Consider the following 24,140-nt stretch of genomic DNA (forward strand, 5'->3'; position numbering starts at 1 on the left):
CACAAGCCTGAGGGTGGCATCTCCATAGGCAAACAGCACCAGGGTCCGTTCTCTGGTGCCTGCTCGGAAGTGTCCACGCTTGTAGGCAGCAGATTGCATTCATACCTTGCTTAACCAATGACAAATCTGTGCGTCTTCCTCATGGGCATTACAGCAAGGGGAGCAATGGAGAAAACAGAGAGAGAGGACATTGTCCATTTCTCCTCAAACATTTAATGGTGCCAAGATGGGAAAGTGTGGGAGGAGGAGAGCAGATGGAGAGGGATGGTCCAAAGGAAATCAAGGGGACAGAGGGTAGGAAAGAGAGGATGTTTAGGGCTGTACTGAACTCAGAAGGCAAGGAGAGAAGCCTAAAACACAATACCAATCAAAAAACTCCCTTTTTAAGCCTAAGATACCTATAAACATATCTGACCATAACCTAGAAAGCTGGGAAGCCTGCAAATGTTTGCAAGCAGGGTCACCTAAGCTTGAGGCTTTCATGCTCAAAATACAACCATCAGAAATCAGGCAACATGAGAATGGCACAAAAGCAAGAATGGAAGAGCAGCACATGGAAAGAGCCTGATGGACCTGCAGGAAAGAGTCTCCTCCCAGCATTTGTCATCTTCACATGGTCTAGAGCTTCAGCAAAAGTGCCACTGCAGAAAACAGAGTAGCAATCCCTTATGTCCAGAGTACTCTGTCTTTCAGGAATTCCCCTTATGCTCCCCAGAACTCCATCTAGGATTTACCATCTACTGAAGTTTCAAATATCTCCAAAAACTAAAACTATCTCATCTCCTTCACCCTCCAAGTTTTGCTGTTTCGAGAGAGCTGGTAAAAGGAGAAAAAGGAGAAAATGAAAGCAAGAAGAAAGGAAAGGAGCAGTTCTGAGGATCTACAGAGGAGTCCAAGAGATTTGGAGAGCTAGTCCTGATTACATTCAGCAGAATTTGAACAGCTGTGTGTCTTAGGTGACTGTGCACATTTCAGACACAGGTCTTTTTTGGGAGGAGGGGTTGGGTTTTTGTTTGTTTGTTTGTTTGTTTGTTATTTTTGCTGAGAAGTGAAAAACATCATTACCTCAGTATCAATCACTGAGTTAAAAATTCACAGATCCTCAATACGCTAAGCTACCTCCTAAATCTCAAGACTTTCCCTTAATGCTCTATTTAAAAACAAACTAAAAGCAGCACAGCATACCCAGGCAGAGCCATAATCCAGGATGGCATTTTTATCTAGCAAGTTATTTTTTATTAGCCTTCTATTTCTTAATAGGGACCCCTTGAGGGTTGAGTTGTAGAGGATTCACTAGCATACCAGCTCAGCTTCTCCACGATTGACTTAATATACATGACGTCTGCCCTCCAACAAACATTATATTACCCATCTGGGCCAGGGGAGGAGGGGGAATCAGTGCAGGGAAACGTTGCTCAAACAGCATGCTTGCATGATGATTAGATCTGGTCCAGTGATCCGGAATAATAATCTGAAGGCTCACTAAGCATAATAGGTTCGGAAACATCCAAGCCTGGTCAAACCTTCCCATGAGCATCTTTTACGTGTGTTATCGGCGTGTTTTGCACGGCTCATCAGTGTCACAGCAGCTGACATCTCATTATGCAGCCAAGGTGGAAGTGGACAGGTAGCGACTGAGCATTAGAACTTATCTTTTTCCTTTTATTATTTAATTCATATCTTCCCATTATCCCATGTATCATGAAACTGTGAACTAATTAAGTCCTATGGGATATACAATCATTGCCGAATTCCCCCCCCCCTTTTTTTTTCTCCTTCTCCTTTCAGCAGACTAAATTGCATTATATACTGATATAAAAATAATTCTGCAATTCTTCCTTAGCTAATAATGGAGCAAGTGACAAACACTAATGATGCCAAATGGAACAGTGGGGCAGAGGCATGCCGCTTACTTCATATGACCTAATTAAGTCATAAAGTGGTAAGTACTTCAAACACAAAGTGAGGCAACTTTCAATTCCTAAAAAAACTCGTAAAGAAAACATTTTCCTGGGGATATTCAAGCACAGACCTGATCCCAAGGAAAGGCCAAGTCAGTAAAGTAAGGGACAAAACTCGAGGTGATGGATACAGCCTGACCTTCACTGGAAATACAGCTGTTTTCCTCCACTGAGGGTCATGCCTAAGAGTTTTCAAAGGAGTTCAACTGAACAGCAAACTCAGGTAATTGGCTTATGAGAGAAATCTTTACACACCGCACGCACCATGAAAAGGACAGTTAGCATTTTCAAAAATACTTTCCAATCTGGGGTGACAGATACTAGCCCAAGCTTCAAGCAAAGGTAGGTTGAAATAAGAGGTAGAAGAACTTTCCTGTAAAATTGAACAGGTAGTTCATCCAAAAATTAAAGCATCTAGAGTTCAGTTCTTAATTTTTTGTTAAAATAGATCTTCATATATATTTATCAGAAAAAAAAAAAAGAAATTTAAAAGAAAATGCAGCTATCAGAAGTTTGTACCTAGGTACAGCGAACCTCTAGTACCTGGAGTATACACATATCCAAGTCAATCAAAACCAATTCAGAGAACTAACACTTCACTAACTCTCACAGAATGCACGTGGTGTTTGCTAATCTCTGCAGATAATTTTGCTGTCCCTGGCTCCCACATGCATGTGCAGTTTTCACAGGCAATGAGGGAATGCCGTGGGAAGACACATAATATATTTGGGATATGACCTGAAAAATGGAGGAATGTGTCTGTCTGGCAACAGTTTGATATTCAAAACCAGCTGCTCTTAACCAAGGTTGTTCTTTTCTTCCTGCTTTCATCCTCCTGATAGGAAGGACTCATTTATACTTTTGCCAGCCTTTCTGTGATGCTTCTTTTTTATTTTCAGCACTGTCTGGAGCTAATCCACGGAGGCCTTACTCATCCCTGCCCGAAGCCTCCCACAAAGCCCAGCCATGCTAAGATACTGCCAGCTCGTTGTCCTGACGGAGCATCATTCAGCTGGCAGAAAAGCGAGTAGAAAATGAAACAGCTGATTGGTGTAGCTATATATGCTGACAGCAGCTAAGGATCAAGCCCAGTCTTTATGAGCTGCTTTGAGATCCTAACACGAGAGTGCAACAGAAGTGCCAGGTGTTATTATAAAGAGATGTAGTCCATTACTTGTACGCTGAGTTGTGTTGCCCGTTAATAGCACCATTATCCTAAGGCACGTGGTGCTATTAATGCATTTCACTGCTTGGTGCTGAACCTGGGGACCATTATTTCCACTGGAAAGGTAAGGCCAGTTCACATGACATGATTTAAACCTCTACAGTGAAGCATGCGTACGCTGCACCAAGTCGTAAATCTTAACAGGATGCTGTCAGCTAGAAAGGGACCAAAATTGAAACCATTTATCTGAACTCCCCACCCATCCACCTCTGTTCACCGAGGCCAGTTTTGGGAAGAGGGATAAAATGATTCCAAATACCCTCGGGGTTCATTAAGCAGAAGTCAATCCCAAACCTGAAAGCATTGCTGGGTTTGTCCTGCTTCCCCTTCATTCATTCATTCGTTCAGGACACCTAAGACTTACGGATTTTCCCCACACTGTGCTAAACAGCTGGGGACAAACCTCACAATGTCTTCCTATTCTTGCTCCCGTCTGAGCCAAAAAAAAAGAAAAAACAGAAAACAAACAACAACAAAAAAAAAACTCATTACTGAGACTACAGGACCTGGGATACACCTGGGCCATTCAGACTGTGGTGAACAGGCGGTGGTGGGTCCTGTACACTGGGCTACACAGACAGAGACACCCTTAGCACATGTGAGAGTGAAAATCTACAGGAAACCCAGCAGCATTTGATCCGAGACTGGCCTGAACACTTCCCTTTGGTGGCCTCCTGCAGTGGTTAAATAATAATCTTTTGGCTTGGTTTTCCTCCTTAGCGGTGCATGTTTCTGGTAGCACAACTAGCAACACTGACGAGCGAAGAAGCTCACAGGAAAGGAGTCAGCCTACATTGCGCAGAGCGCGAGAAAGCCAGGAAATGAGGAAGGTTGGCAGCACTAATAGGAAAAGGATATATGTGACATTCCTTTACAGGCCAAGGACAGACTTAAAATATTTGGTGTGATTTTTTTTTTTTTTTTTAATACAATGGAGGAAAGCAGTTGTATTTTAGGAGACTTGGCTGCAACGGTAACAGGCATCTGCTAAACATATACAGGACAAATTCAGAGACTTCTGGCTGAATAAAAACTTCATAATCCGGTGTTAGAAACACACCAAAATTACATTGCCAGGACACTGTGGCTACTTCTGGGTTTGGAATTTCACTGCAGATATCAGAGTTAAAAATTACCACGACATCTTTAACATGAATCCTGAGCAAATAAGGCTTCAGTTTCCCAGGTCTCCTCCCTACTAAGAGGGCTGCATGATAATTTGCTTTACTAGATAAAGGACAATATTTATTGCGACAAGTCAGGTGTCTAACTCATCCCACCGGTGTTGTCATTTACACAGTAGGGCTACACCAGCTTCCCAGGAGCTGCTCATTCAGGGGAGAATGGTAACAAAGGAATATTTAACATTCACCAAATATCTTCCCCTCCGCCCCAAATTCCACGTCACAAGTGGCACAATCCAGTATTTCAGCTCAACATCCCCAAAAACTCTGAAAGGATGTTTTGGGCTGGCAATGAACATTTTTAGATACTGAGCGTTAAGATGATATTAGTTAAGAGTCACAGGGTTTTTTTGTTTTCCAGAATAAACTTTGCTGATGTCTTTTTGCTTGTGATTCGCACACATAGTCCTAGAGAGATTGTCCCATTTTATTTCAGATGCTGAAGAGGAGCAAAAAATAAAAAACAAAAAAACAAATATAACCACAGCTGAATCAATGCTGAATGCTAAGTCTCAGCAGGAGAGTTTAAACTCCGTATCTCACGACTAAGATATCTGATCAAGTGACACTGATAAGAGAAAATAACACTTTTGGAACAGAATTTGCATTTATATAAAAAGAAAAGTATTAAAAAAGACATACACCAAGCAGAAAATAAGATAAAGCTCATTTATGTTTTATAAAATACATGATTAACCAGTTAACCGTTAATTCAGCTGCACTGCATTAGAACTGCTATTCAAAGTTGGAAAGCATTTAATATTATATATTACTGCTGCTCAGCCTAAATTGTTTTTTTTTCTGCCCCCTTTAAATGTACACAATATTACAAATTTAATTTTAAGCTGTTTGAATCAGTCTGTAAAAAAGATTTGATTATACCTGAGTGTTCTGGCCCCAGTTTTTCCATATCTCAGTAATCTTGGCGGTAATTGGCTGATTAGCTCCCTCACACTCCATCTCTGCCTCAGTTTCCATGGTAATGTTACAGGAGCTATTATAGATGAGAACTTCATCTCTTTCCACTTTAGGGCTGAAACGAGAAGGGAGGTTAAATGGGGTGTCATCAATCTTAATGAAATGCAATTATTTTTACTCTTATTAATCATTGCAAGCCATTAGCTTGTGGCAACTCCTGGCCACCATTTGTCAAACTTTGCAAATTTCTGTAATTTTGTTTCCATTCTTTTATTGTTTATTTGTTTTTCCCCCCTTTATCTGCACACACTCATGATGAAAATACATGCAGTAAATATCTCTCAGTGATGCCTTTCTGCTTCCCCAAACTATTACAAATAGCAGCAAATGCTGTTCTAGGACCAAGCCAGGAAGACAAGTGCAGACAACAGCTAGGGAATCAGCAGTGTTAGGATCCAAGATGGACTCCTACGTGGAGAAGGGTTTGTTTGTGTCTCCCCCCTCCCCGTCTTACTCACACTTAGCAATGGGGAATGAATAACTTGCAACTCCCTTAGGGCAAGTGGAGAAATTGGAAAAACCACACAACTGGCTAACTGGTCCCTAATTCCAACTGTGAAAAAATGAGCTCATTTAGGGGTTCCAATTCCTGCTACCCAGCTGATTGCAATGATGCTTTGTTGCTAGCATTGGAACATTAACTTAGTAAATTAATTAAACTTACTTAACAGCCCAGACTAAGCAGATTCGATATATGTGCCAGTTATACTAACAGACGTTTGCTCTAAAGTCTTCCCTTGCATGGGGGAAAGAAGTAATGACAAGGTGGTGGGGAAGAGGCATTTTTACAGGATCTTGCTGCTAACAGCTGCTAACCCAGCTATAGGATCCAAAGTCCCTCAAAATGAACGGAAAGCTTCCTGATATACTCCAACAGGCTTTAGCTCAGGCCAGGATAATCCAGTGTCACTTCACTTTCATTCTTTTCCCTCCCATTCTTCCTCTCCCCCTATACCTACGTTATAGGAAGGAGAGCAAAGAGGAGGTAAGTTACAGCAGCACAGGCATAATCCAGATTTCATTCCACTGTTCTGAATAGTCACGAAAGGAAAGATTTCACAGGGGGATTTACTCACCAAAACAGAAGAGCAGGCAGGTGGTACCAGGATTTTCAAATGTCTTGAGGTTCCTGAAAATCCCAATTCATGGGATTTTCAGAAGTGCTTTAGTTAATCAGGTACCTGAGTTCCACCGAGACCAATCCAATTGGAAACCCAACCCTCAGAGCCTTCTCAGAAGAATGATGATCAGAGCAATTGGATGAACCTGGAGTTTTCAAACCATGCGGGATGTGACAGCTTATCGTACAAACACAGAATTGCTCTGAGAAAGCATGTAAGGGTATTTGTTTTGTTGCCCCTTTCCAGTGCACATTGCAGTTAACATGTCAAAGGAAGCAGCCACATTAGCAACAAAAAAAAAAACCTTCTGCAAGTAGCTGAACCTTTTTAACAGTGAATTTTTATTTATATGTTTAAATGAACCTTTCCCTCTGCTGTATCAATAATCAAAAGCCAGCCGTAGGGAACTAAACTCGCTTTTGATAGCAACACTTTGAGAACTGCTCTTGTCCTATACAATAATTCAATGGACTGGGCCATCTTTCAAGACTGCATATTACTTTAAAAAAGGAAAAAATGTTACAGGAAAATGCTGCATCCTTTAAATAGTCAACTGTTTTAAGGGAGAAGTGGTCTGTAGTCAGCTAGAGCAAGGGCCCAGTTTACCAGTCTTTGAAGTCGATGGAGGGATCTCCCTCAGTGGTCATTCAGGTCTCTTTACAAATAATTAATATATTTTATTTGAAGGCAAAGGGCCACTTCTTCCCTATCCTGCAGTAACTTCATCTGAAAGCTGGATGCTGCAAAACTGTTAATTGCAGTATTTAAGGAAATGCAACAAGAGGACGACTGACTTGCAAAAGGGAATGCACAAACATATCCTGGTGCTAGTGATGTTGATGACAAGACTTGCATCTCTTGTAAGGAACATGCATTTGACATAAAGCGTTCATAAAACGTAGGCTATAGTACAGACTACATTAGGAGAATCTTCATTCAAACTAGTACAAAATTAGTAAGAAAAAAACAGGAAAGATCTAACATGTAGTAAAGCAGGGAGTATTTTCAGGTTTTAGTGTCACGGGAAAATGGTTTCAAATCTTGAACATCTACACAGAACTCAAATCCAAATCTCTTTTTTATTATTATTAGAACATATTTAGAACATATTATATATAATATTATTATACTGATATTATGAAAAATATCATTAATACAATATATGTGGTTTATTTCAGAAATTCCCAAAACTGTTTATTACTTGTTTGTAATTTTTCTAATATTTTGCTTCAAATTCCATTAATATTTTGCGAAAAAAAGCTTTTCTGAATTGAAATTTGAAAAAAAAATACTTTAAAGGGTCTTAAATAGGTCTTTTTGATGATTTCAAACTCACTCTCCTTTCCCTCGCATTTTCCAAACTGGAAGATTCACCCAAGATAACCCATCTCTCCCTCTCCCTCTTTCACGTGAGCACAGTTGAGAAATAGATTCACCAGAAGAAACATCATTCTGCTGGAAAATTCCTTAGCAGCCCAAATTTTAATTCCTAAGTACTAGAGGACTATGAACACAACAAGGGGAAAAGTTAGTGACAGTAATAAAAAGGTTGGAGAAGCTGCCCAAATGGGGGGAAAAAAAGTAAGAAAAAGTTTCCAAAAGGTGAAATGTACTTGATTTAAAAATATCACCCTGCAACTGAAGGAATGGTAAACCCTGTCTCTAGGGGCATTTACAATTAAATTGGACAAAAAACACAATGAAGAGCAATAAGAAGGCAGACAGTAAATGGACTGCATGACTTAGGTTTGGTTTTTTTTTTTCTGCATGTTCCATGCAAAATGCCCAAGGGGCAGATGTCCCTCCCTGCTCACCCTGCTGACACCAGGCTGGAACGGCAGCAGAATCAGAGCAGCACAAACAAGAAAACAACTACTGAGATCAGTTTAATTTCAGAGTTTATTTTTGCCTCTAAGTGTCCCCATTATTGTCTCCCCCAATAAAACTGTCCTCCCTGTCTTCTAAAATGCATCTTCTGTGCAGCTACACTGAAGTACTCAGACTGTACCATTATGCACCAGTCAAGAACGTGTTCACCATCTCATTGTGGTGATACCCCAATTTTCTATTGGGGTAGAAAGAAGAAAATAGGTAGAAGAAGAAAATAAGTGTCTTTCAGAAAGTTTTGCTCATCTGTTTATTCCTTAATTCAAACCTCCTTATTCTTCCTAAAGTAAATGCTCTGCAGGTATAAATCCCCACAGCTCTATTAAAGGCAACGGTACCAGTCGACACTCTCAGGCAGTTTGGCCTTGGGTTTGCATAGCCTGTGCCTTGAGTTGCCTGAGCACCCATGCTGAGTAAATATTGTACAGCCTGCTGAATTTTCTCTGTGACTTTCTACTCAAGACACTGCTTGAAGAGAGGGAGAGGGGAAAGGAAAAAAAAAAACACTTCTGCTTTTCATAATGCCTAATCTTTTTCCCCATTGGCATCCACCAGATGTTGCTTTGGATCAGAAGATAAATATTAAAACCTAAGAAGGAACAAAGCAGGCTGTTTACGAGATGGATTTTCTGATTTCTCTCAAACATTTTAAAAAGATGGGAGAAAGGGGAGGAGGGGGGCACTAGAGATGCTTTGATAGACATCAGGAATGAATTTCACAACCCAGCGGTGCTCTCTAGTGGTCTCAAGGCCAAATTGCTCCACTGGCGTCAACCTAAGAATTAGAAATTTGCTCTGTTGTCAGTCCATCATCTTGTCTGGTAGGGCCAATTCTGCATAAGGTGAAATACCTTCTGGGCGATATTGCCCACAGCTGGGGTCATGCAGTTGCCACAGAGAACCAGCACTAACCTGACAAAGAGTCCAGCAAAACGCTGCTGGGACGGGTCGATGTCCTCCCCGTGCCGCTGAGTTCGGTGGTCATCACACACGTACAAGTAAAACACAGACCTTCTCTGGCGGTAGGAAGCCACCGTGACCTGGACCTCACATTTGATGAAGGTGGCCCCAGCTTCTTGGCAGTCAACCGCAGAGTGTGTCAGGCCACAAAGAATGGCCAAAGATGCTGTAGAGAAAAGAGGGGAAAAATAGTCCAGTGAAGCCTACACGCCACTGAAGTTAATCAGATTCTGGTTATTGACAGCTGTCACTGTGGATTCTTGATCTGCACATCCCATCCTCCCCTTTAGTATATCCTTCCTGAGGATAAGTAGGTCTCCATCCAACTTCTTCAGCCCCTTTTGATCTGTGTGTGTTAGCACGTGCCCTTGCGTGACAACCATCTAGGTGGCCTTTGGGATCAAACAGCTCATTGGAGAAGAGGTAACAGGCACAAAGTCTTTCAGCAGGGAGCTCAAACTGCTTCTAAGGTCCAGTACAGCTTTTTAAATCCAAAACCAGGTTTAGTGAGATCATTACCACAGCTTGGAGGGCTTCTTCTAAGGAGAACGTGCAATCTGGGAGATCTTGCTTTGTACCTGAATGTGACTAGGGACTCGGTCCAACTCATACGTGTCGTAGGAGGTGTGAAGGGAATGGATGCTTGGCTTTGAGGTGTATTTAAGGGGCAAGCTGTGCGAACAGAAATTGGATTTTCTTATTCTAAATCCAGACAGAAACGCTAACAAAAAAATGTGAATTGTCACTCTGAATTTCAGATAGGTTGAAATGTTTGGTTTTAATAATTTCAAAAAGAAAAAAAAATGCTTTAAACATTAAACCATGCCAGTAATCAAGACTGCTTCACAAAAAAAAAAAAAAAAAAAAAAAAAAAAAAAAGAGCGTATAAACACTTCTAGAGAATTTTCATTAATGCTGGACTAATCAAACAGTTGTAATGAACTACTGAAAAGGTTTGTGGAGAGTATTAGAGCCTACACTGTAGTACCTAAGAGCATTCGTCAAATATCAGACGAGCAATCAATAGGAATTTTTTAAGAAAGGATTTTCTCTGTTTGTTTGTTTTTAAATTCCAGTTTACTCCAAAGGTTTCTTGTTTGCTAGGAAACTGTCATTATCAATGAATATCTTAGTGCCTAAGCGTTTCTGAAAATACATTTTGAAATGGTAAAAATATGAAATTGCTATGTTACCTATGTTAAAATATTTAGGGGTTTTGGATAGAAATGATTTTTTTCACTTTCAGACATTTGTATGGTGCTTTTGAAATGTTTATATCTAATGTTTACAGTATTTTTCAAATAGTAAAACCTATCGTTTCATTTGCTTTAAACTGCAGAGTGAAAGTTCACAATTTTTCAATAATATTTTTGTCTGAATTTAGAATGAGAAAAAATTACCCACATCTTCACACTTTATGTTAAATCTCTTTTCTTCCTAAATCCAGTCATGATTGTCTTGTCCAAATTCAAATACAGCAAAACACAATCCCTGCCTTAAAGGTCTCATAGTCCATATATGACAGACAGAGAGATGACAGATAGAAAAGCCTACAAGAATGACAGAACTATGCCTCTATTTTGCTTTTATTGTCCAGAAATGGTGTCTAGAGCAACCAGAGATGCCCTACAGTTAAGTTTTTTGTTTTCCTGCAGGCCAGGCTGCCATTCCCTATGACATTTCAATGGCACTAGATAACTGCATTTTGGTCAATGAATACCAAACAAAATACTACAAATAACTTGCCTTAGCAAAGATGATGCACACCAAAGCAGTTAGGGCACTAGCCTTTGCTTCCTCGGCAAGTCCACAAATTTACCACGGACAGAAGGGGAATTAGTTCCCCTTCTCTAAAAGACTGTAATAGCTCCTCCTGCCTTACTAATGGCATGAAAGGCTTTCAGATGCGATAACGAAGACCATGCAACTGCTTTTGATGAATAAGAAACTAGAGTAATATTAAAGAAAGATTACATTCATGTTCCACAGTTTAAGAAAAACTACAGGTGGGTGAATGAATCAAAAGAGATATTGCATATTTCTCTTGCAGTCTTGAATACAACCTGGCAGAGTTTTCCTGGGTCCCTACAAGAAAAAACAGCTGAACCCGTTTCTGGGATGAAGGACCCATAGAATCGACCCAAATATTTTCCTTACTACCCTGATGCTGTCAAAGAATTTGCCTGGTTAATGTAGGTCATCAGAAGATATTTCCTGTACAGCCTTCAGAGCTCAACAGAAGAACAGCTTTTTACCCTTTGAATAACCTGGAAGAGTTATTTGGAAACTGGGCATTTCTGAAGAGCTCCAGTATCCCCATCTCAGCACTACTATGCCTGCAGAAATTTAAGGCCTCGTGTTTTACCAACTGCTGAAATAATTTTTAATTCAAACGAGGCAAAGGGGTTTGTTGTTGTTGTTTTTTGTTTGTTTTTGTTTAGTTCTGAAGTAAAGGACATGGCTGCAAAGGGTTGTGAAGAGATCAGCCCAAAATGCAAAAAACCCCAGAATTAAAACTAAAACCACTTTCTCACTCTCTGGCTATAGGTGAGAGGAACTTCACTTCCACACACTACTGCTCCGGTCCATCTGATGGAGATAGCACTCCTTAGGGAATCTCCAAATCTTATCCCTTCTTTGAGGATCTCTTCCTTTGCTCCTAGAGGATTTCTTAATCCCTTACTCAGTTAAGTTCTGACCTTTCATCCCCCTCCTTCCAACCATTAAACGCTAATATCCCTGGGGCATATAAAGGTGCCATTATCTCCTGCCACAACGGTAAAAAATACCAGTCAAAAATAATAAAACCCAGCTCCTTTATGTATTTTATATTCCTCATAATCATAGAACCTGCTAATCATACCTGATACAATCCCGTCAGTGATGTTAGTGTATTTAGCCCATTAAGCTTCTCCTTTGAGATCAGATGCAGTGGCAGCCAAATCTCTGCATATTGGTAATGGTAATTAGCCTGCTGCCCTCAACCCTGTTTTTGAGGGATACTACAGCTTAAGTCAGGATCCTGGGATGTTCAGCACAAGGGCTTTGTTCCGGGTCGCTGTTTAATAACAACGGTCGGACGTGTGATGAGACTATAACCTACAGGAGCTCCAAGGGCAGCTGCCGATTTACTGAACAACTGCCCAAGGTGCAAAGCCGTGCATCCCCAGTTGCCCACCACTCACTGAACAGCTGCAAAGTGTAGCATTAACATGTGCTTAGAGGAGAAGACAAAGGTTAGAAACAAGGAGGGGGAAAGGGAATGAAAAAAAAAAAAGAAAAAAGGAGAGAGAGAGAGACTTGTTAAGGTCATCAAGTCCAACCTCTGCCTATGAAGAATTGCTCCCTGTGAGACATTCATTTTGCACAGCTGAGTTTTAAAAGTCCCAAGAAGTGATTTTGCAAGCATCTATTCCACCGCCTGATAGATCTGACTGTCAGAATGCTCCTGCTTTGTAATCAATATTTTTTTTTCCTCTCTATTTCAATTCTGGACTTGAAGGACAGAAGAGACCTTAGGTTTGGTCTCCATAATAAACATTAGAGGTCTTAGGTGCTATTCAATTCCTAATAACCACAGCACATCCTCTTCAGTTCTTCTCCACTTACTCATACAAATCATCCCATTTCCCTGGATACAACTGAGTCCTAACTGAATGCATCTCCTTCATGTATTTGCACCTCTACATCCAAAGCACATTCCTCCCTCTCCTGCTACCCTATATAAAGTGCTCTGCCAAGCTTCCTTTTGAACCAACCTCATTTCATTTCTTATCTCTTAATCTAAATCCTTTTCCCTAAACATTCACTTTTACCAACGTAATCTGCACAACGGTAGGTCCAGGATTTGCTTCCAGAGACCCCAAATGCTGTAACTCCAAAGTCCTAAAACTAGGACTGTTGAAGGCAGCCAAATCACACCGAGTTTTTTCCCCAATGGACCTTTCCATCAGTTGACCTCCTTTTAAAGGCATCTTCCTTACCCTACCTCCAATGTCAAATATATAATCTTAGGTACTTGTTTACTGCAAAACATATATACAGTACTTAACTCTAATATGGCCCAACAGGAATTTTCAGCCCTTCTCTCATCAGCCTAAAGCCTCCTTCTAGTCCTCTCATCTTTCATAGGAGTATAATTCAATCCCACAGACATTAGCTGTGTGTTCTGTAAATTTAACCTGGGCTGAACAGAATCCACAGCTGTATTTGCACTAATGAACAGCACTGCAACAAGAGTAACAAAGAAAGTACAAGAGGGGCATAGAGCTCTTGCGATCAAGCTAGTTATCTCTGTACCAGAGCTTTTAAGACTGGTGGATTGGATTTGGGGGTTTGGGTTTGTGGGTTTTTTTCTTTTTTTTCATGAAAGGATTTCTGATTTTGTTAATTTTACCATCATTTTTAAGCTTTAAGGATGAAGCTCAAATTGAAACTGTGTTTTGATTTAATTTTTCTGAAGGTTGGAAAAGACAACAATTTTTCATAGACATGTCTGTGTTTGTATTCCTTTTTGTAGTGCTCTGGGTTGAGCACAATTTAGTACTTAGTGTGCCCAGGTCTTTCTTGTCAATGATCAGACCAAAACCTTCCTGCAACCCCACTCAACACTGATTTCCAAAGACAACCCCATGGGGCAGACTCAGTGCTGAATCCTGCTGAGACCTATGGTTCTTAGTAAATACTGCCATTAAATGGGAGGAAGTCACATTCCCTGTGTACAAAGCCTTGTCCCACAGAGTGTATCCCATGAGCAAGCTAGGTGGACCAGCTGGAGATTCCCACAAAAATATCTCTAATTTTAACAGGCCAGATATAACATGATCTAGTGCCAAAATCCCCGGGCAATGAGCTGCCACCTAACCTCTGAAAGTGCTAGAGGGGAGGTGTTTCTGCTTCACGGTGTGATACAACAGAAGAAACACAGCTTGAACATGTTTTGCGACCCAGGCCACGAGCCACACCAGGAAATGTCAAATAGCATCCACCCTGCCCTCACCAGCTCCAGCACTGAGTGACCCCATAGACCTGTCCCTCTGGTCTCCTTCACATCTCATGTCCCTGCATCCCCCAAGCTACTTCACAGCCTCTCCCAGATGAATGTGCCAGTGGAAGAAAGGTCTGAGCACTAGATATGTGAGTCAGAAGTAGCAGACTTTCCTGGGCAAACAGCAACAGGTAAACTGCAAGGTGGGACTGGGTTAATGGCATTTAAGAAGTCCACTCATCTCCTAAACATTGGGGATGTATAATCCCTTAAATATCTATGGTGTGGAAATACCCACATAGGCTGGAAAGTAGGCTGTTTTTTACACAAATTCACAACACAACTTATGTAGATATGTGTCATTTATGTAAATAAACACACCAAATACACTTATCTTGGGAGTACAAATAGCATGGCAGATTTTTTAAGCAACCTATGGGGGATTTTTTGTAAAATGCAAAAATAACATTGTCGTATAAAATACATCGTTGACTGATACGGGAGAAACGCTTTTGGAACTGGCAAATGAGTCTTGCAAAATTTCAGGAGGAAGAGAGGTTTTCTTGGGACCGGACCTGCAGTACTCAGAGTACTAGCGTGCATGCGTCAGCAAGGTAACACATCCCGTGCAAAGATGCAACCGGTGAGAGGGAGCAATTAGCATTCGCCTGCTGACATCTAGTGTCAGTAATAGACATTGAGGCCCTGCCTGCAGAACGGTTTTCCCCAGGCTCCCTCTGCCGCCTACCGCTCAGTGAATTTTGAACACAGTTGTTAACATTTTCACAGTTTGGATCAATTTGATTACATTTTATCCCATTATTCTTCCTGCAATAAGCAGCCTGCTCTAGTTTATGTTCTATATTTTTTTTCTTTCTTTGGAAGCATTCCAGGACCATGTCCTTTTTCTCCTTTAAAATAATAACAATAATAATAATAATGTTCTCTGGACTGTGCCCAGATCCTTCTCTAAAAAAGGGAATTCAGCCCTTCCAGCCTCTCAGTTGTTTCTTTTATGAGCACTTGAGGTGTGTGAGCCTTCCCTCCATGCTCCTCATTTTTTCTTTGTAATCCTCATGGATGAGGAAGAAACTGTTCAAAATGACAAAAACAGATTTAGAATTTTGGAATTTTAGAATAAATTAAGTCAGAAGGGACCCCTGGAGATCTGTACTCCAAACCTTTGCTTAAAATAAAAATAAATATGATGTTGGATTGGCTTCTCAGCAACTTATCTAGTCAAATTTTTTTAAATATTTCCGAGGATGGAGATCTCATATCTAACTGGGCAAAATCCTGGAAATTTACCACAGCAGACACTCTCATAGTCTCCTTCCTTCCACATCTGCAAAGGAAAAGAGGCTTCAGACCTTTGGATACCTGTACGTCCACAGAACTGCAAGGATTTCTGTAGCTCTCAGGATGCTTTCCTGGCATCAGAGCTAGGCAAAGGCTAAAGCTTTACACTATCAAGTGTCGCAATGCCACAGCAGGCACCAAGGCTCTGAATACAGCATTTGCAGAATGGTATTTTTCTCAGGGTGAGATCTAAGAGTCTTAAATCCTACATTTTTGTGAATTTTAAGAGCCTAATTCTGTACTGCCAGTATGGGAGAGACAAAATATGTGCTATATGTCTGTGTCACACCATAGCTCACAGCAAATGCCCTCCTCCAAAATCAGGGCATGGTTATTTCTCTCTCTCAGAGAGCTGGAAAGCATAGCCGTGCTCTCCACTGTGCTGCCTTTCACTACTGGAAGAAGATGCTCTGGCTGTGGGATGTCCCCATCTTCATCTCACGGAATTCAGCTCCATATTTCCCCCTTCCCAAAGGCAGGAACTAGCCACACTATATTACTCATTCACCTCATCAGTCATTCACCCTCTCCTCCAACCCCCTTCGCTGCTGAAGCTGCCCCACCATGTGGCCCAACACAAAATGCATGGGGTCACTGAACAAGGATGTTTAAGGGAACTTAACTCACTGGACCAGAAATGATGCCCAAGAAGAACTTGGCTTTCTAGCTCCAGTCCCACAACCCTCAGGCACTATTTTTGTTTTGTTTTTGTTTTGTTTTTTGGGATGGTTTTCCCTGAAGAACCAAGGTGCCTCAAGGAACTACTTGTTGCTCTGCACGTAGTTTATATTACACAAAGCTTGTAAGCATGTGTGGCAGCTCTGGCCACAGGTGCACAGGGAATCTACCCCAAAGCCCATGGCTGCTGATGCAAAAATGCCCCATAAAAGCCATGGACTTTGGACTGAGCTCAGGAATCCCAAGTCAATGCTATGCTGGCTCTTCTCCTTTTCCCAGCGAGTTTTAGGACCACCAGTGCTGCTTTTACTCTGTTTCCCCACAATGAGATACAATGGGGCCCCTTATATTGACTTAAGATTTGTTTTTAAGGCGTATTTTTAATTCAATGTCAGGTTTTGTGCCTTAACTTACCATGCAAGCGTGGGGCAAGACAGCTCAGGTCAGTTGTTGTCATGTTGCTTAGAATTTCACAAGGGTTTCCACAGATGGTGACTGCAGTGTGCCCTGGGGAAAACCCAGTTCCACGCAGGTGAACTGCTCCTCCATTCAAACCACCTTGGGAAAAAAAAAATAGGATTCATATCCAACAGCCAGCTACCTAAAAGGAACGGCCCAGTTATAGCTGAGGAGGATCTTCACTTGGATATCACAAGCGGGTCTACAGGGCTGGACACACTTGCCGTATGTTCAGTCTTTCTGTGAACTCCAGCAGGAGTTCATCTTGCTAGCTCATACAGTATGAACATACCAGAGTCTTCCTTCCTTTGTATCCAGCCAACTTTATGTGACTACCGAAATTTCTGAACCCACTGCATAATCATTGTCTAAATTTTAGCCAAGGGACCTCTCTCATGAAGTGATAGGAATTCAAATGAACTATTATCTGTATATTTAAAGAAGAGAGAGAGAGCTGATGGATTAGCAGATCACCGTCCACTAGCTACATAATCCCAGCAATTTCCTCACATATCCTGTATACAAGAGATTTACCTCAGTACCTGTAATAACATGGAGAATTTTTTAAATCATAATTTTTGCTTTTACATGAGCTACCCGCAGTTGTAGCAGTCCACCACATTGGTGAATACTGTGGAGAAGCTGCAACAGTCCTTCATGGCTTACCCCAGTTGTGATACACAGATGTCACTGACAGCTGAGAGATGAATGTCAAGTTAGAGGAAGCCCAGCCCTTGAGGACATCCAGGCCCAACACGTGGTACTCGCCAACAGGGAGCGGAGGAGCTGAGCACTGCAAAGTAGCCTGAGTGATGGTGATACCACTACAAGCAAAGTCCCCAACAAATACGCGGATGCTGTCTGTCCCTACGACCTGTGATACGGTCATTGTTAGGAGGAGGCCAGATGGCACAAGTGAAAGGAAAGCTGGGGTGAACTCCTCATTGTAAGTTATGCTTCCAAGATAATAGACAATGCCATCGACTCTTAGCCTCAAAGCACTAGTCCCATTACCAGGAGGCACCATGCACTGGATAGCTGTACAGGTAACACTGAAAATGAGACAAGGATGATGGTCAATGAGAACAGAAGTCGTGTTCTTTCCTTTCAGTGCTGAGCCTGCTAAGGTGAGCAGGCCTCCACCATTAGTACTGAAGTTTTGAGGGTAAAACTGGTGCACCTGAGGCACAACAGTGAGAACCTCAGTTGCTCTTCTGAAGCATGCTTGCCCACATCTCCCATTGAATATGGAGATGTTGTGCTTCCCCGGGGCAATGCAGTCTATCTGGCACTTGATGCTGGTCTCATTCCAGAAAATTATCTCGCAGATAGCTTGATTGTTCACATGTACCACATGGCTGTCACTTAGCCATGCCAGTCTCTGTCCTTTGATCATGATATAGATGAACGTTACATTAGTTTCCCAGGTCACTAAATCTACAAGAGGGGTCCACTGCTCATGTAGGTGGAGGGTACAGTCTCCAAGGCAGACACTATTGATCCCATTGACAGTCACTGTGACATTAAGAGCCCAGTATGCCTCAGACAGCTTCTCATAAGGTAAAGGATGGGCTCCTGGAAGGAGAAAACACCTAATTGCATTATTATCAGAGTTCTGGATCTCACAGGAATAGTTACCCTGCAGGCTCACCTGTACCAGATTCCTCCTGGATTTTAAGGCAATGCCTGATATAACGAGTACCATCCCACCACAAATTGATCCTTGTGTTGGGAATATGGAGGTTACCTGTGGAGTTAATGTAAGGGACTGCAGCCTTGCTGCCATGTGAGCATATCCTAGCTGCCTCTGGATAACCCTAAGACGGTAAGTCCCAGGTTCCAGGTTGTTCAGTGGTAAGGAGCACCAGAAAACCATTGCAGAATTGTTGCTGTATTGAAACTCCAGTTCACATTCACTGTTCCCAAGTTTAGCCACAGATCCAGTGATGTTTATCCCCTGGATGCTCAAGAGCAGACTGTTGTTTGTGACCTCTGTTTCAACAGTAGTAATCAAAGGAGTCAATGTCCTTTGATAATTAAAGACAGTGGTCTTTGCAAAAGGAACATGTTGAAGTGACCTACTGTTGATGAGCACATTTATGCTAACAGAAATGTCTTCTGAATCTTCATTAGACAAATTAGTAGCTGGTGGAGTCAGGCACCAAATGGTCTCTTCCGCCAAGTGGGTAATCATACAGGTTTGCCTACTCATTGAAACAGAAACTATGGCAGGGTTTTGTCCAAATCCCACCCCAGAGATCGTTAGCAGTGTTCCACCTAGGAGTAAAATAAACAAACAAAGCAGAAGGATGTTACTCAGGAAAAAAAATAAATAAATAAAATAATGACTGCCTACAAGAAATTCCAAACCATGAAACTGATAAACATGGAAGACGATCTTAACCAGTCTAAACAGAATAAATTAAGTCAGTTTTTTGAACAAAATGGCTGTTCACAAGGTAATGGAGATGTCTGGGGAGATAGTAGAAAAAGCCGTCTCCTAGTTCCTGCTACATACAGAGAAATAGGACTCGGTGTTGTTATTTTCAAATTAAAAACCCAATACCATAGACCTCTTTCAATCTTGAATTCTACCTGGACATTCAGGCAGAAATACTTGTGCGGCAACCAGCTTAATGTAACCTCTAAGACAGTGAGTGTCTCTGAGGTTGCCAACAGCACCATTAGATTTGACATGTTCCCATGGTCACCAGCCTGTGAGAAGAAGTTCCCTAACTGTAGCAACTGATATTGCTGAACGATCCCAGCTCAGTCTGCACTGTTTAAAATAGAGACAGAAAAAAGGGTAAGATAACAGCAGGTTCTGTACCACTGTCAAAGGCAACTCTCACCACAGTTTCCTATGTATGGGCTGGAAGAAGGCAGGCTATCTGCTTTCCCCAAGAGTTTCCTGGATTATTTTCTTCTGTGGACATCTATTTATGACCATGGCAGAAGACAGCAAATGGGTAAACTGGCTCTTGAAGTGTAGGTTCATTCATATGGAAGAGGAATTCATGAAGAGTTAGGCATAAGGTTGTGAGCTCTGTCTGGGGCTGTCCTTGGGTCTACTGTTGAAAGCTAAGAGAGTCTTGTAGAGAAGTATGATCATATACTGCTCCATCCATATAATCTCTAAGGCATCCTGTATTTGGGACACTCCAGGAGACCTGCTACCTTTGGTCTGATCTGGAGCAGTTGTTCTAGGGTATGCCCCAGCAGAGTGCACTTCTCCGCTTTGACAGGGGAAGAAGCCTTAGGACGCTATGGTACTAGCCTGGGCACCAAGAGTAGATGTTAATTAGCTGGGATAAGCATGAATTCCAACGTTTGGATTTATATGACTGTTTATAGGTGAAAAGGATACTGTTGCCTTGGTGTTCAGAATAGCAGCAACATTGAAGGAGGAGAAAACCAGGTTTTTGGAAGTGTTAATGATAAAGGTGCAAATCCTTTAACATTCTCAACCTAATTCCAAGTGTCCAAGCTCAAGCTGCCTCACTTAAAACCACCTAACAGATCTCTCCCTCCTCCTTTACTTTGCAGCACAGACAGTCCCAGTGCACTGCCTTACTTCAGGCCTCTGTATCCATTATGCTGACAAACTCTAGAAAGGTTTTGCCAGTCATCTAATCAGCTCTTTATGTCTGCTGGAAATCCATGACCCTCTTTTACCTATGATCTGTGTGGAAAGTAAGTTTTTTTTATAGATGGGTTCATTTTCAGTGAGCTCAAGTCCCTAACCCTTATGGCCATGCAAGTGTTAAAGACAACAAAAGGCAAGGGATAAGGGGTGGGAGAAGGACTGATGCTTCTTTGCATCCACGAGAATCTAAGTCAGCTTAAGCCATTCATAAAACTACAGCCAATAAGTTAATCAGCTGTTATTTAATCTTCAATTGACCCCTAAAAATAAAAGAACCATGCAGAATTTTTTTTAATATAGCTTAATCTTTAAAACTGATAGCCTTTGCTCTCTAAGCTCTAAATTCTCATCTTTCAAGGCTTGGACAGTTTACAGAACTAATCATGTATCACAAAGACTTTGAATTTTTGTGTCTTTAAATGTGTCATGAGCCTGGGAGAGGAATCTGTGGAGGACCTGAGGTTACATGACAAGAATTGCTCTCTTCTCTGTGTAAAATTCACTGAGTGAATTCAACTCTCCCTCACTCCAAAATAAAGGAACCTCCCCTACCTGTATTTTAAGTTTTGAAATGAAACTTTTGTTTTTAATTCAATGGTGTTTTGCTTGAACACAGTTGAATGGTTTCAAATGTTTAAAATATCTGGAAAGGGATTAATAAATATTTCAATTTGAATTTAAATTAACACTGAGAAAGGCTTTTGTCTTTTCGAATTAACAACAAAATAAATGCTCCCTTTGGGATCACCTGAAATGAGTGTTTGCTTCAGACCATGACCAGACCCGACCACCCACCTGACTTTGATACAGAAAGCCTTGAAAGATGGAGATGAAATGACTGAAAGATACAGCACAGAGGAGTCAGGTGTGGGTGTGCTCGTTTCCCCAGTGGGAACATGCAAAGATAGAGGAGCAAGAGCTTAGGGAAATTATATTCAAAGCAAAGGGGCCCCTGAGCTAGGCAGCAAGACTGAGGGATGCTCACTACAATCCCATGTTTCCAGGCTGCTGCTGCCTGCCAGTGGGAGTCTGCATAATAAAAAGTCACAGATTTTAAAACACCCTGTTGAAACCGATGTGAAACAGGATGCCCTCTCCAGTCCTGCAGGGAAGCCATATCCTTGATCCCTTTAACCTCCATAAGTGGCTGCAGATGTACTGGTGCTATTTACCCAGTAAGGAGCCACAACACGGCTCAATGCTGAAGATCTCGGAGACGTACTGGATTAACGGCTCAATCCTGCAAAACACAAGGAACATTAAAAGGTTTCTTTTCTTCTTTTTTCTCCCATGCTGCATGCTGTTCTTTCTTACAAACCCCTCAAGGCTGAAAGGCCAAAAGCCCACCTAGCATGTCCATTTTGTTCCCCCCATAACACAAGGATGACAAGACCTCATGTTTCAAACTCTTTCTATGCGATTTGAGCCATGTCTTTTAGCAGCACCACTATCTTACCAAGTGGCAATCTGTGGACCAAATCCAGTCCATCAGGCACAACTGAAAAACCTACAGAAAGAAGATAAAATGAGGGGGGTTCTACCAAACAGATACTGCAGCTCTGTCTATAGATAGGAGATGCAATAGATATCCTTCCCAGAGACATCCTTCCCCTCTTCCTTCCTCTCATGAAAAAATAAGCAGACTGTGGGCATAAATGCAGCAAAAGGAAATCTAGGCATAACCTGCCAAGGCCGCTCAGTCAGGGGTGTAGCTCTGCTCGTGTCTCACCTACATCTATATTGCCCCCTCCAAAAAAAACAAAAGAACCAAAACCAAAGCAAAACCAAAAGCCACCCTAAGCAGACACAGTACAGAACCAGAGTCTCCTGATCTTGTAAGTCAGCCCACCAGAGCTGTCTTCTGGGCTGGCCCATCTCCCTCCACTCACTACCTCAGGTGACAAAGTATCAGTGCTGCTAACACACTGCGGTGTGAGACGGGGTGAATTTGTGTGCATCATCCCACCAACCGCGCGCTTTCTCCTCCTGACATTCATTAACGTAACAAGCTGTTTAGGGCTCTTTGCGAGCAACACAAGCAGCTCGTTTCTCCCTAACGTTCATTCCTAGCAACTACCGTTGACAAGAGCTGTGTAGCTAAGGAGCAAAATTGCGTTGCTTGCGAACACACCTTTGTGTCCCACTTTGAGGTGGGTTTTCTCCTACATTTTAGTTCATTTGTATTACATTTATCTAGGCATGACCTTGAGGTGTCACCTTAAAAAAAATAGCATAACTTAAAAATTCTCAAAATAAGGCATTTTTTTTATTTTTCAAACTATCCTTTGTTTTTCTTATGAAAAATGTTTCTTTCCTTCCTTTGTTTTCCTTCAGTAGAATTTATCTGCATTTGACCTGAATTTGTGAATAACTTTGATTGCCTGAACATGCATTTTTCATCAAATCAACTATTTTTAAAAATGTTTCTCTCCTGCCTCCTACCGATCCAAGGGGAGTTAATTGACTAGCATTTGCAGTTTGCTGACTTAGTTTCCACAGATCAATAAATGCCTTAATAATTATTCATAATTTTATACTATACTGCATATTTCACTGTTAGGTACTGCATTTGTGAAAACTTTACATTTCTTTTCAGATTAACCCTAAAATAGCAAATAGGACAGAGAATTAAATTCATATATGAAGGAAAATACATTCACACACCTATCTGAAGTATTAACAACACAGCCATTGATGATGACAGAAACATTGTACCATCCTGGAGCCAAGGCTGGAAGTGTCACATTAACACCATGGTCTGTCTGTGCCTGAATTTGTGCCCACAAATGCCCAACCTGGACCTTGACATCCAACCCTCGATAGCTGGCAAATGAGGATATTTCAATCTGGAGTTCCTGACCTCCTGCAGAGAGATGAATGGATGGAGCAATTTCAGTGTTTCCAGCAATAATTAATTTAGCACATTTGAACATTTCCTGGGGAAGACCATGGAGCCCCATCATCCCAGGACTAGTCCAGTTACATACATCAGCCAAACACAAAAGCTAGAAGACCACAATGGTTCTGTGCTCTATTTGCCCCTTGGCCTCCCTGATAAGGTGGATAATCACCATTTTCTTTTCTTTCATTTTTATTTTTTTAAGAGATGTTACCACTAAGAACTTGACTATGACCGTCTAAAGGCACTCACAGCCTACTGATTGACATTCAGGATTGAACTGACACCTTCTAACTGTATATGTCTAGCCTGTACATATCTGCAGTTGATTAGAGTTGAATCTAGCCTTTCTAAAGCCCATGTAAGTTGAAGTTGAGGAGTTCTGGACTTTTTCTTAAATCCTTGGCAATGATGCAAACCAGACCTTCCATCACTGTCCAGTTGTGGAGGTATCTAAACCTAGCAGGAACCTCCACAGCTGATATGAAAATTTCAGGGGGTATCTAAAGTCAGATGACCATACATGCTTCAAAGCATGAATCAGGCATCTATCTCCCATTTAAGCTTTGTAGTGAGCAGAGTGATATTCAGATGATATTTTCCCACATTTGTGTATTCTGGAGTAACAGAAAAGGATGTGGGCAGAGGGGAATGGAATTCCATAACCTAAATTCCTTCAGAAATAACTTTAAAAAATTAGGTTGGTATGTGTCAGCCCAATACAAACATTTTCACTGAGATGGCCGTATCTCTAGTCAATGAAGAAAAACTGAGCCTATATGGCATGAATTATCTT

The 24,140-nt window shown here is 41.5% G+C and overlaps 1 protein-coding gene across 1 annotated transcript in view; it reads right to left on the minus strand.

Annotated features, from left to right (window-relative positions):
* The window catches only part of PKHD1 (PKHD1 ciliary IPT domain containing fibrocystin/polyductin), a 264,433-nt gene that overhangs the window by 196,674 nt on the left and 43,619 nt on the right, over window positions 1-24,140 (minus strand). Inside the window, exons 29-34 of the mRNA XM_062573127.1 lie at window positions 23,110-23,308; window positions 21,618-21,685; window positions 17,466-19,076; window positions 16,755-16,898; window positions 9,269-9,482; window positions 5,253-5,403 (exon numbers count right to left, since the gene is read on the minus strand). Of these exons, the coding sequence (XP_062429111.1) occupies window positions 5,253-5,403; window positions 9,269-9,482; window positions 16,755-16,898; window positions 17,466-19,076; window positions 21,618-21,685; window positions 23,110-23,308 (2,387 nt within the window). The remainder of the gene's footprint in view (window positions 1-5,252; window positions 5,404-9,268; window positions 9,483-16,754; window positions 16,899-17,465; window positions 19,077-21,617; window positions 21,686-23,109; window positions 23,309-24,140) is intronic.

Source organism: Rhea pennata, chromosome 3 (genome assembly GCF_028389875.1).
Source record: "Rhea pennata isolate bPtePen1 chromosome 3, bPtePen1.pri, whole genome shotgun sequence".
Classification (NCBI taxonomy): Eukaryota; Metazoa; Chordata; class Aves; order Rheiformes; family Rheidae; genus Rhea; species Rhea pennata.